General features: G+C 32.2%; 1 protein-coding gene across 1 annotated transcript; it reads right to left on the bottom strand.

Moving 5' to 3' along the window:
* Positions 1-4,068: 4,068 nt before the first annotated feature.
* On the bottom strand, positions 4,069-6,101 carry LOC119636474 (E3 ubiquitin-protein ligase RNF25). Its single transcript, XM_038031828.1, has 4 exons — positions 5,933-6,101; positions 5,795-5,866; positions 4,917-5,727; positions 4,069-4,784 (listed from the first exon to the last, which is right to left on the bottom strand). The coding sequence occupies exons 1-4, from the start codon at positions 5,938-5,940 to the stop codon at positions 4,440-4,442; spliced, it is 1,236 nt and encodes a 411-aa protein (XP_037887756.1). The 5' UTR covers positions 5,941-6,101; the 3' UTR covers positions 4,069-4,439.
* Positions 6,102-16,268: the final 10,167 nt, after the last annotated feature.

Raw genomic sequence — 16,268 nt, 5'->3', positions numbered from 1 at the left:
AGTTATTGATAAAAATATTATGAAATATTTGGATTTTTTGGCTAATCGATGCGGTTTTATAGTCAGATCACAAATTCAAAAATACGATAGTTCCATGTTATAAAAATTAATTTTTGAATTTTCACTGGTGTAAAGATGTCAATAATCAATAAATGACGACGACGAGACAAGACTGAATTTTCCAGAATCCTCCTCCTTAAAACTACGTGAATAGTGTTGTCAATTATTTTAGTGTTATAAAGACACATAGCTAACACTATATCGTACTGGCTTATACTGGTACTTCTTCATGTCAAAGCCTTATCTTTAAAGCGTTCACGGTAAAATAAAGTTTTTTAAGCTCTGAACTTCTACTTTTTATATTGACAAAACGAAATTACTCATATTTAATTCTGCCAGCGGAACCTGGAGAATAATTGAAAGACAATAAACCCTAGTATCCATGGGGTTTGTATTTGAAATGATCATCCGGATTCAGTACAGAATGGTATTACAAGCTGTTTCACTCCAATGAAATCAGCTCATTATATTACCAGTAACCAGTAATGCATTTGCACTGATCGGTAGTTCAAAAAATCAGTAAAATTATGTCCGTCTATGACCGAATTTATCACATGTACTATAGGATCGCCTATAGACCACACAGGGAAATATTTAACGTTCCATCTGTTTCATCTTATGAGCAATGCGTAAACAAACCAATTTCTTTAGCCTTTAAAATAGGGGTTTTTCCACTTTCGGCGTTTTCCTTTGGCACCCTTCATTCATTTTCAATACCTACAAGAAAGAACTTTCAATGTTTCTACAAAATTTTATGCTGATGTTTTAACAGGGAGAATATTTACTGTAGAGAGACGAAAATGGATGGATGGTTATATCTAGATGAATGCAGCATTTAAGACTGAACAAGAATATAATTACTTTATAGGATTCGTGAAGTCTCTTTCTGAATGCTGCCAACCTTTTGACAAACTGAATGCATCTCTAACTTTAGATGGTGAAAACAAAACATTAGTTACAAAAATTTAAGGCGGATTTCATATTTTTTCTTTTTTTTTACTTCGATATGGACGTTGAAGTGAAACCTCCTGAAGACAACTTACTTGCTGAACTTTATCAATTCTTGACATGCAAAAATATGTATAAGAAAGGAGAAATATTAGCATTAACTACACCAAGAACAACGAGCGTCTAACCTAACTCTGGCGGCCTGTGCTTTGCCAGCCACAGACCACAAAGTTCACCAAAGTTTATATTAAGTTCGTTAATCTATGCAATTTCATAATTCTAGTTTTCGTTTCAATCTTCATAAAATATGTATAATTTGCAACCCATTACCTTATCTTATTTCAGTGAACAAGTTTGCATTGCTGCTATTAACACATTTCTGCATTGATAAGATGCTAATAAATTAAACTTTTAATATTTTCCATTTAAATATAGAAAAAAACTACCCCAATTAATTAATTCATTATTATTTGATATTCTTGTTTTTAGATTTTAAGATTTTTTGATGCCTTTTGCATGTCCGGTTCTTTTTTAGTGTTGGAAAACGACTAAAATTTATTTACTATATAACTGTAAAAAAACCACTATAAAAAAGAAGAAGCATGAAAACGAAGACTAAGTAAGAAAAAATAAAACGTACATTTTCATTTGCAGTAAATTTTGAAAGAAAGCTAACTGATTCATTAAATTATCAAAAGTGGACAATACATTAAATAAAAACATCAAGAAAATAGTACGATTCCGTTGTTGCAGTTAACCAATCACCCCAAGGCAGTTAATAATTTATAACAGATAACTAGTAGCTTAATAAGAAAGAAATATCAGCTTCAAGGGCAAAAATGTCAGTTTAGTATTAAGAACAGTTACGAAAATTTGTAAAAATTTGAAGGATTTGTCGTAATGCAGTTTCCTTTTTTGTTAGGAAAAATAAAGAAGGAGCCTTACATGCAAAAATAAAAATTTATTTATTTTTACCACATGCAAGTATGCAACTCCTTGATTGTATTACATTTTCTCACATTTTGACTTTTGCAATGGTTCTTAATGGTTCTTAACTTGGAGAGGGTCATTTTTGAACTACTTATTTAAGTAATTTCATATTTACTAGTCACATTAAAAAATTTATGTTTTAACCTAAAGAAGCCTGGAGAAAAAAAATTATGCAAATTTACTTAAATCATACCGCATTTGCTTACTTTAACATAATTCATTAAAGCATAGCTGGTTTCGGCATTGTCCTGAGTTTCAATAAATAGCAGCTTATAACGGAGCAATGCATCCACAATACCCCGATCATACCAAGAAGCCACCACCGACTCCAAATACAAGTAAGAAGTGAAAAAGCAAACAACCCCATCGGGAACTGTTTTTGCAGTTTCTACTAAAAGTTGCTCATAATTTTGTATAACGGCAGTATCTCATATTGCTTTCCGCTTAGAGAATACCATTGCTCGTGAGTTTCCCCCAGTAAAACCCTTTCAGGTATCTTAATTTCACACCAAGCGATTAATTCATCCATCTTACAATTGCATTCGTCATATACTTCAACATAAACTGAATTGACGCCTGCTGGAAGTTGGCTTTGAATAACGCGATTCCAGCGAGGATTTTTGCCACCGTTAGGATCCGTTTGGATTTCGTAAATATAGTGACCAACACGTATGCGCACATATGGGTCCATCCTCGTAATTCCATGTACTTAAAAGCCGAAAGAAAAGTAATAAAAAATTCTAATTTGTAAATATATATTTAATTTATTGATTAATTGAATTTATACCAATTTTAGAATGCACCTAAATATGCTGTGTGTATAATATTCACTCCAAGTTTGCGGAATTGAATATATCGCCTACAAATTCGGAAAAGAATTCGGGAGGGATCTAAGCTTTACACAGGACCCGCCCACACGTCTATGGGACAAGGACTTTTATGTTGAAAATAAAAAAAATCAGCTGCGCCCACTCAAATTCCGAAAATACAAATTCCATACAATTAAGAATGTTTGAATAAATTTGTTTACATGTATTGTGCCGATTTAGAGAATAAGCGTATACAATTATCAAGAATTTTGCATGTATTGTGGGACTTTAGAGAATAAACGCATATTCGTTCTCAATCATGCAACAGGTCTTTGTAAAAAAGCAACAAATTCAAACAATCTGAGAAAATGCAAATTCCATACAATTGAGAATGTTTGAATAAATTTCTTTACATCTTGAGAATATATATTGCATGTATTCTCTTTTGTTCCCCTAGATCCAGTAGTTGTTAGATTGGGAATATCCTCCCATTCTTTACTAAATCATGACTTCCATGCTCTCTAATGGTATGTGTGACAATTTGTTAATAGGCTTTTAAGCGGTCTAAAATGAATTAAAAAATAATTTAAATTTGGAACGTTTTTTGTTTATTATTATTGTTATTATTATTATATTTCGTTTGGACACAGTAATTTAGATTTCGGTTTCTTGCTATATTAGAATAAATTTTATAGTTAAACACCATGATTTATAGATGAAAAGTAGATTTTTTGCTTGAATATCTAATTATTATTCTTCTTATGACGAGTGAAAAGCTTATACTAAACACTCGTTTGCCAGATAAAACTTTAAATTGTATGTTAAATTTTTTTTATTTTTAATTAATTTTTTTTTTTTACTGCTGGCGAATTTTTTTAGAGACCCATCAGATGCTTTGCTGCTGCTACGCAAATGCCAGCGAGGTTACCTTCAGTTTACTACTTGATGTGTTATATGATTTGAGTTTCACTTAAAAATTATTTAAAACGTAAAAAGTAAAAAATAAATCATACAAAATTTATAGCTAATAAGAATTCAAGCTAAACTAAAAACAAAAAATAAAATAAAAAACTGCCTTACCTTACCATTACAGCTAAGCAGTATTTCCTTTTACTTGACAAGTGTGTGTTTTTGTGTATGTGTGTGTGTGTGTGTGTGTGACAGATTTATGTGCGATGTGTTATTTTATTGTTTAATGCTTACAATTTATAACAAATTAAATAAATAAAAATTTAAATTGCTTTCTATCTTACTTTTCAAAACTTTACACTTAAAAAATATCTCTAAAAAAAAACAAAAAATAAAAAAATTTAAAAAAAATAAAAATTTTAAATAACCATACAAACTAATATTGTCACTTGGCTCGCTTGCTTCTCAATGGCTTATAAGCAAAAATTATAAAACCATGCAAACGTAAAGAAATAAGATTAATTTAGTTAACTCGTACTCGTATTATTATTGGCCGTAATTAAACGTATATGATAATCGTGATTGTGACAATGCTGAAGGTTTAAACGGCATTCGAGAACCGCTTAAGCATAATTTTATGCTTAAAAGCAGAGTCAGCAGCAACTGTAGTATCTTTGGAAATGTCTCTATATTGCAGCTTGTATGGCCATTGGGAGCCCATCGTCACCTGTTATGGGCGTGACCGGTTGTATGGGCCTTGGCCTGTTTGCTATTGGCATGAGTAGTGGAGGTAGGTTGTGAACCCGAGGAATGACTATGACTAGTTGCGTTATTAGTAGTTGACGATGATGAACACGTTGATGATGAGGGAATGTGATGATGTTCGAAACGTTCTCTTTCACGTTGCGTTTGCTGATGATGATGATGATGATGATGCCGTCTGCCACCCTTGAAATAACGTCGATTATGATGATAATTGTTATTTGTCGGATCATTGGCGATGCGTTGTGTTTGTTGCACAATCGGTGCAAAATTAGTCGAATTGCTTCCACCCATGTCGCTTCCGTCCTTTGGTTATAATAATGAAAAGGTAAAATTTGAAGAAGAAAAGGAAAGGCGTGAACATGTATATAAAAACATGTGATGACCTAGTTTCAGTATTTATTGATATATATATATATGTATATATATGACATTTACCTTTTGCTGTTCGGCTAACGACCCAGTTTCGGTTGAATTAACGTCGCTGTCACAAATTTCAGCTCCTCCCAGGGAATTGGTTTGCAATGATTCTTCTTGTTGTTTACGTTGTAAGCGACGACGTATGTCCTCTTCACTTTCGATTGAAATGACCGCACCACTTTCCGCCTCAATGTCAATGATTGCACCACGGCTTTTTTGCTGCAAGAACAAGGCTGACATACGTTGCTGTAGTTGCCTTAATTCTTGGGTAGGTCGAAAATCGGGAGCATTCTCTAGCTCCGATGGCGGCATAGCACACCTTAAACTATCACTGTCGTCCTTTATAGGCTCCCGACACACTGGGCACAAAGCCTGGAAAGGCTCAGCTGTCTTTTGCTGCCATGCAGGCAGTTTATTAAATTCTTCCTGATAATTGCGACGCATGGCATTCAAATGACGGCCTAAGCAATAACTATGCAAGTAATGAAAGCATTCAGTTCGTGTAAATTCATCGCCATCACAGAAACCATATAAACACACTACACACTGACCGCTAGGCAGATTGCTGCCAGATAAATGCTCTCGTACAACTTCTATTAAATCAAATACCACTGGAAAACCTAGAGAATCTTGAAGCTTCGTGTCACAAGCTGCCTTAATTGAGGCCAAACGATGGTCGTCTAAACCACGAGGTCGTAAGAGTTTAAAATCTGGACTAACATCTGGATAACCAGGACTAAACAAAACTTGTAGCGTAACGCAAACGTATTGCTGCTCGGTATCCTCACCAACCAAAGGGAAAACAGTGGTTTCTATAAACTGAGGAATACTAAAGAATAATAATTTTGATATTAGTTAGAAAAAGTTGAAATAAATAAACCAAATGTAATAAACACCTTTCTTCGTTACGTTCTACGCGCACATCTTCCATAAGTATGGCTTCTAAAGATTCGACTTCATCCAATAGTCTGGAAAAATAGATTGAGAGCATTTTTTGTTTTCACACTAACTTAAGACTGCTTGACAAGACTTACGCATCCATTATTACTTTTGAAGTTAAGATTCGCTGAAAATTTTTATTTACTAAAATTTATTATCAATTTTTTGATAATCTTCTCGTCGAAAAAACTCTACTTTTTCATATCAAGTGCACGAAATGCATTAAAAAATCGATTTTAAACTCCTTCCCTTTTGAGTGTAGTGAAAAATTTCAGTTAATTGTCAAAGAAAAATGTCACGTTAGCCACATTCACTTTTCTTATCTAATTCGTAAACAATTGTTAAAAACTTTGTTTAGTTGAATGTTGGAAAACTGCTCTTTTTCAGATATATCGAAAAGCTAAAAGGTGGGCTACGCAGAATTTATTTCGTATAAGGAGAACTGCCAGCATAAAGAAATTTACTATAAAAGTTCGTTACTTTAAAAGTATATAAATATCACTAAATAGAACCATCCCTTTTGAGTTGTAATTTTTAATTATGTGCCATTCAGCTTTTACTTAATCAAAGTAACGATTATGTAATTTCTTTTCAGCCACTTTCCCTTCGAGGAGGAAGAAAAATTAATCTCTTTTCTTTGCATTATGTATCGCTATCGTTATATAAATGTGAAGATTTCGATAAAGTAAAAAATGAACTCGAAAAGTATTAGTTTAAAGTTGCCGAGAAAGGCTTGGATGTAGCTTGGATCATTTCAAACGAAGTATAAAATTGACAAAGATGTATTGCGTGAAGAGTTGAGCTTCGTGGACGTTTACTATAGCGCCAATTACATCCATTATATGTGATAGCATACATAGACACCTAGTCCATAAATGAAATTGAAACTTTAGTCGCGATGCGTTTGTCAGCGTATGCAACTGTCGTGAGAATTGCAGCGCTGGCTTCCAGGTGGGTGCTTTCCACTTGAAACCTGTCCTGCGCCTGGGACTTGTCTGTCCGTCTGCCGTCGATAATCACTCTTCCGTTCCGTTCTCTACTGTGGATAACTGCAGTGCCCCTTGCGTGGTCAAAAATGGCATTTTCAGCCCACAAATCACATTCAAAAGTAATTTTTTTGGTATGTGAAGGGCTTTTAGAAATAATAGGCGTATTTTTCTTATGTCAATGAGACAATATTCTTTATTTGCGAAGCTATTTAAACAAAATTGAGGTTTATCTCACCGTAATGAAATGGGGCACGAATCCGTTCATTTTTATGCTCTGCATCACTTGTGTCACAAAGTTATGTTAAAATCTATGCAACAATCACAAGGACTTGAGGTAGATTCAATCGTTAGAATAACTTTTTGAAGCGATCAAAGTTTGTGTGGCCGTCTTTCCGTCTTGTTCACCCTAAAGGTAGCAAATTTTCAAAATATTTCGATGAAATTTGTTACACCGGGGACGAAAGCTCCTGAGAATCTATTTTGAAAAGTCTTTATTAAGCCAAATGGAGTAGGATACTTAGTGTTGCGCCATGTGCCACTATAGTGTTTTGGTACTAAATTTTACCAGCTTCTAGTCATCACCCGACTATGTATTTCTTTATGGTGGTATAGCAAACAGTACCGAGTTCATATGTCAATTTTGACGGGAATATGAGAAAAAATATTGAATAGATTGCGAGACAAATAATTAATTCACAAGCGATTAGCATTAGCATTGAATCATCAATTAAAAGGCCATTGAATTAATTAAATATCGATTTGAAGTTCTTTTACCGACTTTCTATTAGTTGGTCGAGGGAAAAAGAGGAGATTTATCGACTCATTGGATCAAATTTTCCAATGTATCAAAAATTTCTCCATTAGAAATTGATATAGATGTATATATAAATATACAAGTATACAGATTGATCAGAATTGATATATCAACTAAGAATGGATTGAAAAGCTTCTCAATCGAGAATAAATTTAGTTTCAGAGTTCATTGTTTAAAATTAGGAAAAGAGTCCAGTGCCTGCGACAGCGAGTCAATATAAGTAATTGGAGGTCGATGTGTCTATCGGTTGCGACCGATTAAATACTTGTGTATATACATTGGAAAAATAAATAAATAAATAAAGAAAATTATAAAAAAAATGATATAAATTATAAAATAAACTAATACTAAACATCTCTCTTAATATCACTACACAAAAATGATTTAGTCTTCGGTTCAGGATTGCATTTAGTCGTAGATTTTGTCTTAGATTTGCTATTAGATTCCGTCTTAGATTAGATTTACCATTAGGGCTAGTCTCAGATTTAGATTCTGCCTTAGATTTAGTATTAGATTTCGAATTAGGTTTAGTCTTAGATTACGGATTAGATTTGGTCTTAGCTCTAATACTTGATTTCGGAGTCGATTTAGTCTTAAATTTTATCTCAGATTTAGGATTAGATTTGGCAATCGATTTAATCTTAGCTTTCATCTCAGATTTAGGATTAGATTTGGGACACCGATTTAATTCTAGTTTAAGCTTTAGATTTTGGCTAATATTTAGTATTAGATTTACAATTAGATTTAGGATTAGGTTTACGATTCGATTTAGAATTAGATTTAGTCTGCGATTTATTCTTGAAATTAGGATTAGATTTAGTATTAGATTTAGAACTTGATGTAGTCTTAGACTTAGTTTAGGCTTAGATTTAGGAGTAAATTTGAAATTAGGTTTAAGATTAGGATTGAGTTTACAATTAGGTTTAGGATTAGATTTAGGATTAGGGTTACGATTAGACTTAGGATTAGATTTAGTCTTCGATTTACAATTATATTTAGGATTCGGTTTCGATTTAGTCTTAGATTTCTGATTAGATTTGGTCTTGGATTTAGGATTACATTTAGGATTAGATTTAGAGCTAGGTTTACAATCAGATTTAAGATTACACTTTGTTCCTGATTTAGTCGTACCTCTAAGCCTCGATTATCTAAGACTCGATTCAGTTTTAGATTTAGAATTAGATTTAGAACTCGATTTTGTCTTACATTTAGGACTAGAGTTAGCACTCAATTTATTCTTAGATTTAGGCTTAGATTGAAACCTGGATTTAGGGTTAGATTTACTCTTGCATTAGGATTAGGTTTAGTCTTAGATTCAGGATTAGATTTGCAATTTGATTTAGGGTTAGAATTAGAGCTTGATTTAGTCTTAGATCTAGGATCAAAAGTAGGCTTTCATTTAGTCTTAGATATGGGATTAGATTTAGGTATGGAGGTACAATTAGGTTTAATATTAGATTTAGGAATAGATTAAGTATTACCTCTAAAGTTAGATTTAGTACTCGATTTAATCTTAGATTTAGGATCGAATTTAGCACTAAGTTTACAATTAGATTTCGCCTTAAATTCAGTGATAAATTTAGTCTTAGATGTAGGATTAGATTTAAGCTCAGGTTTAGGATTAGATTTAGTCTTAGATTAGGATTAGCGTTGCTATTAGACTGAGGACTAAATTTTGTGATTAGATTTAGGATTACGTTAAGGCTTACCTCTAGGATTTAGGACTCGATTTACTTTTAGATTTTGCCTAAGATTTAGAATTAGGTTTTAACTTAACGGGGGTAGATAAAAAGTTTTTGAAAGCTAATGATTTATGATTACCTATAATTCTTCCTTTATTTATTCACATTTAATGATATGTTTGCTGGCTATTTGTGTTCGCTTCTGCGTCTATTTATCTTATTTTCTTTTCTTACTTTTCTTTTGTCTCTATCATGGACTTTGATATGCACGTGTTTTTCATTGTACTTTGTTTCCCTACATCCTGCTACCAAAAAAAAAAATATATATCTATATATACATCATGTACCGATGTATGTGTGCTTATATGAAACAAAAAAGCTTTGGCTATCACACACATACACACGCACCTTGAAACTTACCCTTTTGCTTATTGTAATGCAATAATAACAAGAACACGAACTTTACGGCGAATTTTCTCAATTCAATGTGAATACGCATCAGTTTATAACGAAAAGTTCTCTGAGCCGGTAGTCGAGCGCAGCAGTGATTAATAATAATAATAATAAATAAAAAAAAAAAAATTAATTAAAATTGAATTTTATTTTGAACAATTTTTCATATAATAATAATAACAACAACAATAACAAGTAGTAAAGTACAAGGAAAAGTATATTTAAGGGAAAGTTTTTAAAATTCTATAAGTGAGTGGGGAAAAAAGAAAATGAAAAAATTTTTAATTTTAAACTAAGAATTCTAATAAAAGCGGAAGAAAATCAAAACTACCCTTAATTTTTCTTGTTTTTTTTTTTTTTTTTTTTTGCTTTTTAAAAGGAGTACTAATAAGCGTGTGGCTGCGTGTGTGAGTGTTTAAATGTGTATTTAAAACATGACTTGACAAGAAAATAATGGAAAGGATTTTCATGAATAAGAAAATAAATAAATAAATAAACAAATAAATAAATAAAATAACTTGAGAAATAAAGCAAAGTCGTTAGCTTGGAATAGTAAAAATAATAATAATAATATTAATAATTATTAATATATATATATTAATATATATATATATATTATATAATATTAATAATAATAATAATAGTAAGCAAAACAAAAGAAGAATAACATAAAATATTAATAAAATTCATGAGTTAGTTGAACGCTTTCCATTAGAAGAGAAATTTGTTTATTTAAAAAATAAATAAATATTAAATAAATATACTTAAGTAAAATAAAACACTTGTTCGGCTCTTTTTACACAAATTGATTTGAAATATAAAAGCGGGTGTGGTGTTAAGAATTGTTTGCATGTGTGTGCTTGCTAGTTTAAACTGAGACTACGTGTAGTTATTGAAAAATTAAAAAAAAAAATTTTTTTTCTTTATTTTTTTAAATATTTAATGTGACGCAAAAAAATGCAGATTTTACAATTGAATGCTAAAGTATGCATAAACACTTAAATATCTTATGCATAAGCAAGTCTATGTGCGCCAGCATTTCTTAAGAGAAATAATATTTTACGGTTGAATTAAAAAAAAAAAATAATAAAATTTTTGCTTTTTTTTTTAAATAATGAAAACATATAAATCAATGTCTTCTTCACATATATCCGTAATAGAAATTTTTGAAATTCTTAACTATGTGTGTGTGTGTGTGTATGTGTGTGCATGTGCATATATACATATATATGAATATCAGACAATGAGTAAAGAAAAATTTCATGAATGATTGAAAGAGCATGGAGACGATGGTGATGGTGGTGATGGTGGCATATATCAATTGTTGGCACTTTTGTATGTAAATATTCATAAATCAGCCAGCGTTTCACTATACTCACGTTATCGGTAGTGATGTAAAAGAAAAAGCTCAAGATGTTTTCTCGTGACGAAAGCATAAAACTTTGTTTATATAAATTGATGCATGTATGTGTATCTGCATGTGTATATATGAATGTGGGTGCATGTATATGTGTCGTATGTTAGCATATTTATATGTATGTATGTATGTATGTCAGTGAATTTGTGTCTTTATATATATATATATATATATATTTATTAGTATATATATATATATATATTTATTAGTACATGTATATGTACTTACATTGCATTGCAAGTTTACGTGTATTTGTAAATTGCGAGCGTGTTTGTGAACTTTCTAAACATAACATAGTTTGTTGTTTTTATGCCTCAACTATCCTTGTACTCTGAGCTAACTACTAAGTACAATACTAAGTTACGTTACTGCGAGTCGTTTCATTTGGTTCACTGGCTAGATAGCTGACTGGCAGGCTCTCTGGCAATGGCATTGTTGTGCAGCCTTACTTACCACTTACAAGTACCATTAAACAGCTGCATTCTGTTCTTTTTCATTTTATTGAAATTTTCTGGCAGAAAATCAATTTTTTTTTCCCTTACCTCTCTCTCTTTCTCTCTCTCTCTCTCCCACTCTCTATCTTCCTGTCTCTTGGTTTATTGCATTTTTTATACAATATTTTTGCGTTTTTGTGTTGTTTTTTTTTTTTTTTTTTTTTTTTTGCCAAATAAAAATCCCATAAAATTTTCCATTTTATAGAATGTGGTAAATTACTTTTTCTCTTTCTAAATTTTTATTAAACCAAGATTTATTACTTTTCATTTATTATGGTCGCCTTGCGCTCATTTTCTATTCATTTTCGACATTTGAATAATCGTTCATTAAATGCAATTTTTTGTTCATTAAACAGCAGCTCGTTTCGTTAGAGTGCATTAAATAAAATATCGTAAAAAAAAAGGTGCTTGCTAAGCTTTAATGGCCAAATGAAAACAGTTAAGCGAGCGAAACTATAATTGAAAGTTATCGTCTTGGCTTAAGGGTCATAGCTCGGGAGCAGGTTGATCGTTATTTCTGGTAATCATTAGATTTTGAAATGTATACGAAAACCAGAAATTTCTATATTCTGCTTATGCAGGTGAAGAACATCGTTCCGGCGCAAATTATTGAACCGATATTTTGTGGTTTTATTTTGTGAAGCACACAAACATTGCATAGGCATGCAAAGAGCTTTATACTGATGGCAACGGCATTTGTTTTAGGATTTTCGAAAGTTCTTTTCAAAATTACTTGGAAAAATGCGGCGAAAATTAATGAAGTTGACACGAGAGCATGCCAGTCACGATATTGCCGCAGTTCTAAGAATAACTTTAGGAAACATTGTTAAGTCATTTAATGGAAGTCGGGTGGAAAGAATATTCCCGCGAATATTAAATAATCTGTGTCTGCCTGCTATAGCATAAAGAGCTCTACAATTTACGAGACGGAGACAAACAACGATAAATGGGGTAAACATCATTAGTAGCCTTCACAGGATGTGAAGATGTTCAAAATTTTTGCCAAGAAAAATTATACTGAGCTTTTTTAATGAGTTCCGAGTATCGAGAACTGCTATTGCGTTGCGCAACGTTTGGGGAGAGTTTACCTAACCAATGCATTTTCCATTCGAAAGATTGCCACACATAACGTTAACGAGACTAAGGCAGTCTTTGAACTTCTTTAATCAACCTGTAGATATTGAGAAAAAGTGATGGAAAGATTTAAAGGCTTACTTTAAATGTGTTTCTATTCGATAATAGTTTTTGGTGTCCTCGCAGACCCGTTTGTACATCGATAACGGAATTTTTGAAAATTTGGGAAAATCGTAGAGATCGTTGTATAGCGACGAAAATGCACGTAGAGATTCATCCGTAGATGCTTAGGTACTCAAATTTGACCTTGAAAACTTGACTTCATTTAAGAGAATCTATTGTAGTCTTAACGCCCGCCTAATTGACAGCTAGAGCCATATTGCAGATCTGTTCTCAAGATTAACTTTGATTTTAGTTTCTTTCATTTTACTTTGGTCAGGTTTACATATACATACATGTATACAATATGTGACGCACATGAAGCTTTACATATACTACTAGGCTCCTTATTTCAAAAAACTAACGTTAACGAGTAGATATATATGCATACATCTACTTTTGTGCCGCCATGTAACTGTTTATACCCATACTATACAAACTATCGCCCGCCGCTAGGCACTACATCTCTTGTAAGTAGTATGGAAGTAGTATGCAATTCGTGAAGAAGGAATAGCTAGTGCTTTAAGATTCTTCACAAAATAATCCTCACTTGGAGATCATCATAGGATTTAAAGCAACGTTTGAGCAAACAATAAATCACCTGTTGGAACCGCTGAAAATAAGGGCAGCGTGGGTAGGACATATCAAATTAAAACTGCAAACATTTCCTAACCGGGTTTTGCTCTATGTCGTTAAATTATTTAGTAGTGAAAGTTCACGATACCATCTCTTTTAGGCCCATCGCACTCATTATTGTTGATAGAAATCTTCGGCGTTAGTTTCATTTGCTTGGAACAAACAAGTGTACGCCAAGCCCAGGTTCATTGTCAATATTAACGGTTTGTTCAATCTGTATTGTGGTTATTTGGGCTTTGGTCATCCTAACGCATCCATTTATTGCTTGTGCGGATTTGCCAGAGCTGTATTGCGAATTAAGAAGGAAAAGTAAAGTTTTCTGCAAATGTTTTTTTTTTTTTTAGCACACAGCCACACCTATTCAAAACTGTAGGAAACAATGGTGTGTACGCTCTAATTTGATAATTAATGCAATTGCACACAGCTCAAAGATAGAGCTTTAAATTGAAGGGGTCAAAGTTTTATTCACTTCCCTATAGTATTGTCTACACTTTCCCTTAGAAATGGCGGGGAAAATACTTAAAAGCAAGATATATATATTTGTACATATATGTGTTGTTAAAATAAATTTACAAAGGGTGTAAAGGCGGTCGGATATCTTAGGCTGTATGCTCGTATTGCAGAGTCTACCGCACTTGAGATTTGAACCCGCAACCGTTGAGTTATAGGTCGCGATCCTTTGTCTATTCGGCTACTCATGCAGTTAGATATAAATTTTTTTTTTTTTTTTTCGTATATTTATATGTTTATTTAAACATAGCTACGAAAATTTTCATATTAGCTAATGCAACATTAGTTAGTAGGTACAATAATCAGAGATAACGATAATTATAATTACAACATATAATTAAATTTGATAGTTAAGATCTTAAGCAACTAATTTTGTATATCCATATATATATAAAATAATAATTTATTTAAAAATAATTAAAAAATTATATACATAATACGCTCATATGCATTCTAATACACTGAGTATTTTTCATGCACTCGTACATGCAACACAAGCATAGAACTTGGCTAGAGAACTATCTATATATGTATATAGTTGGAAGTTAGATGAATAAACCCATACTTAATGTTAAGGGCTTGTACTAAGATGTAATCGTAACCACTAAAGAAAATAAATGAAATAATTAGTTCGTAGCGCCCTGTATCGAAACCGTGTTATAAGAAAGTTTCTTATCTATATAATTATATCAAGATCTAGTGCAGAATAATAAAATTCCATCTCAAATACAACATAAATGAAGGCATAGTGTGCCATGTTGTAGCGAAACCATGTTTAACAAATGCCACGTTATGCTAGGAACACCTGTATACATCAATATATACATATATACATATATAAATATAGCATACATGTAGTGATTGAATGTGACATCTAAAAATCTGAAGATTTGACAAGACAGATTCAATATTCAATATTTTTTCGAAAACTTTTCTAAAATATTTATTTTTTGTTTGTGTAAATATTTTTGATTATTAAAATAAATAATCACTCAGGGGGTATCCCCTATGCACGTATCACGGCGAAATGAGGAAAGAAGCAGATATTTTTAGATACTTAATTAAAATCGATTTGCTGTTAAGCAAGTAAAGCAAACAATTTATTTGTTTATTATTCTATCGCTGCTATAGGATGAGCTAAGTCCATGCATTGTTTTATTTCTCAAAATCTTTTTATATAGGCCACCGAAATATATGGGCATGTGTTACGTCAGTTATTTTCAGAAACGAGCTTCAGACATTGATGGGTAGAAAAATCTTCAGTTGCAGAAACCGCTGAGTAGTAGTATTTCAGCACATTGAAGTGATGTGAAAAAGTCGAATGGTATTTTTTTAATCACCTCCCACCTAATCGGTCCTACGAAAAGTAAGCTTTTATATAGTAAAAAAGCCAATGGCGAAAATTCGTCTAAACCTTACTTTGGCATAAATATGAACTACAGGAAATTTGGACTGCGGAGTTGTATTTTCAAGACCCCCGCAATTCGCATGAAACGATATATATATATGCTTAACTTTCAATGATCAATCGCTTGACGGATGTCCGCTACTTTTGTACAAGCACTATTATAATGAGAGAGAAATAGATATACGCAGCTGTCGCGTCGCAGAGCGTCTACGGTCGATCGGCAAGTGCTATGAGTTTACCCATTGATTATTACGAATTGCGTGTGAAGTAGGTTCTGCCGCCTAAAGAGTTGAATCCGCGCATGCGCATCCTTGATATATGCGCTTCTTATCTATTAGGCTATGCATTAGCAATAATGAGAATGAGTTAAGAGTAATAAGATTTTCGACCACCAAATCACTTTATGTTTTGCGCCATTCAGCTTATAAGGGCTCCCATCGAATTTCAGTCTTTACCTGGACATAAAGTGTAATATTTTAGTATTTTATCACGAAAATAATTGAAGATTTGTATCAATGGAAATGGTGTAAGGTATTTCATGGTAAGCCTTGCTCAACAATAATGATTTTACCCCTTCTACTGATTTTTGAATTTGCCCCATGTACAGTCCCCTACAATTAATCCTTTAAAAAGTGCTCTTTTTCATAGATAAAGTAAATTTAAATTTTATTAATAAAAGAATATGTTAAATCCGGCACGCCTCTATGTAGATTTTATATTTATGCAGTGAACTGGCCACCTTATCGTTCTTAAGACATCCTGAGATATTCTAATAAAACAAGTCACTCAATAAGT

Source organism: Glossina fuscipes, unplaced genomic scaffold (genome assembly GCF_014805625.2).
Source record: "Glossina fuscipes isolate IAEA_lab_2018 unplaced genomic scaffold, Yale_Gfus_2 28, whole genome shotgun sequence".
Lineage (NCBI taxonomy): Eukaryota > Metazoa > Arthropoda > Insecta > Diptera > Glossinidae > Glossina > Glossina fuscipes.
The sequence above is the reverse complement of the archived record's forward strand: the minus strand, read 5'-3'. Positions and strand labels throughout refer to the sequence as shown.

Coding starts and splice junctions, on each gene's coding strand:
- LOC119636474 (XM_038031828.1), bottom strand. Junction 5,728..5,794: donor GTAGAACGTAACGAAGAAAG/GTGTTTATTACA, acceptor ATTATTCTTTAG/TATTCCTCAGTTTATAGAAA. Junction 4,785..4,916: donor CGTTAGCCGAACAGCAAAAG/GTAAATGTCATA, acceptor TTATAACCAAAG/GACGGAAGCGACATGGGTGG.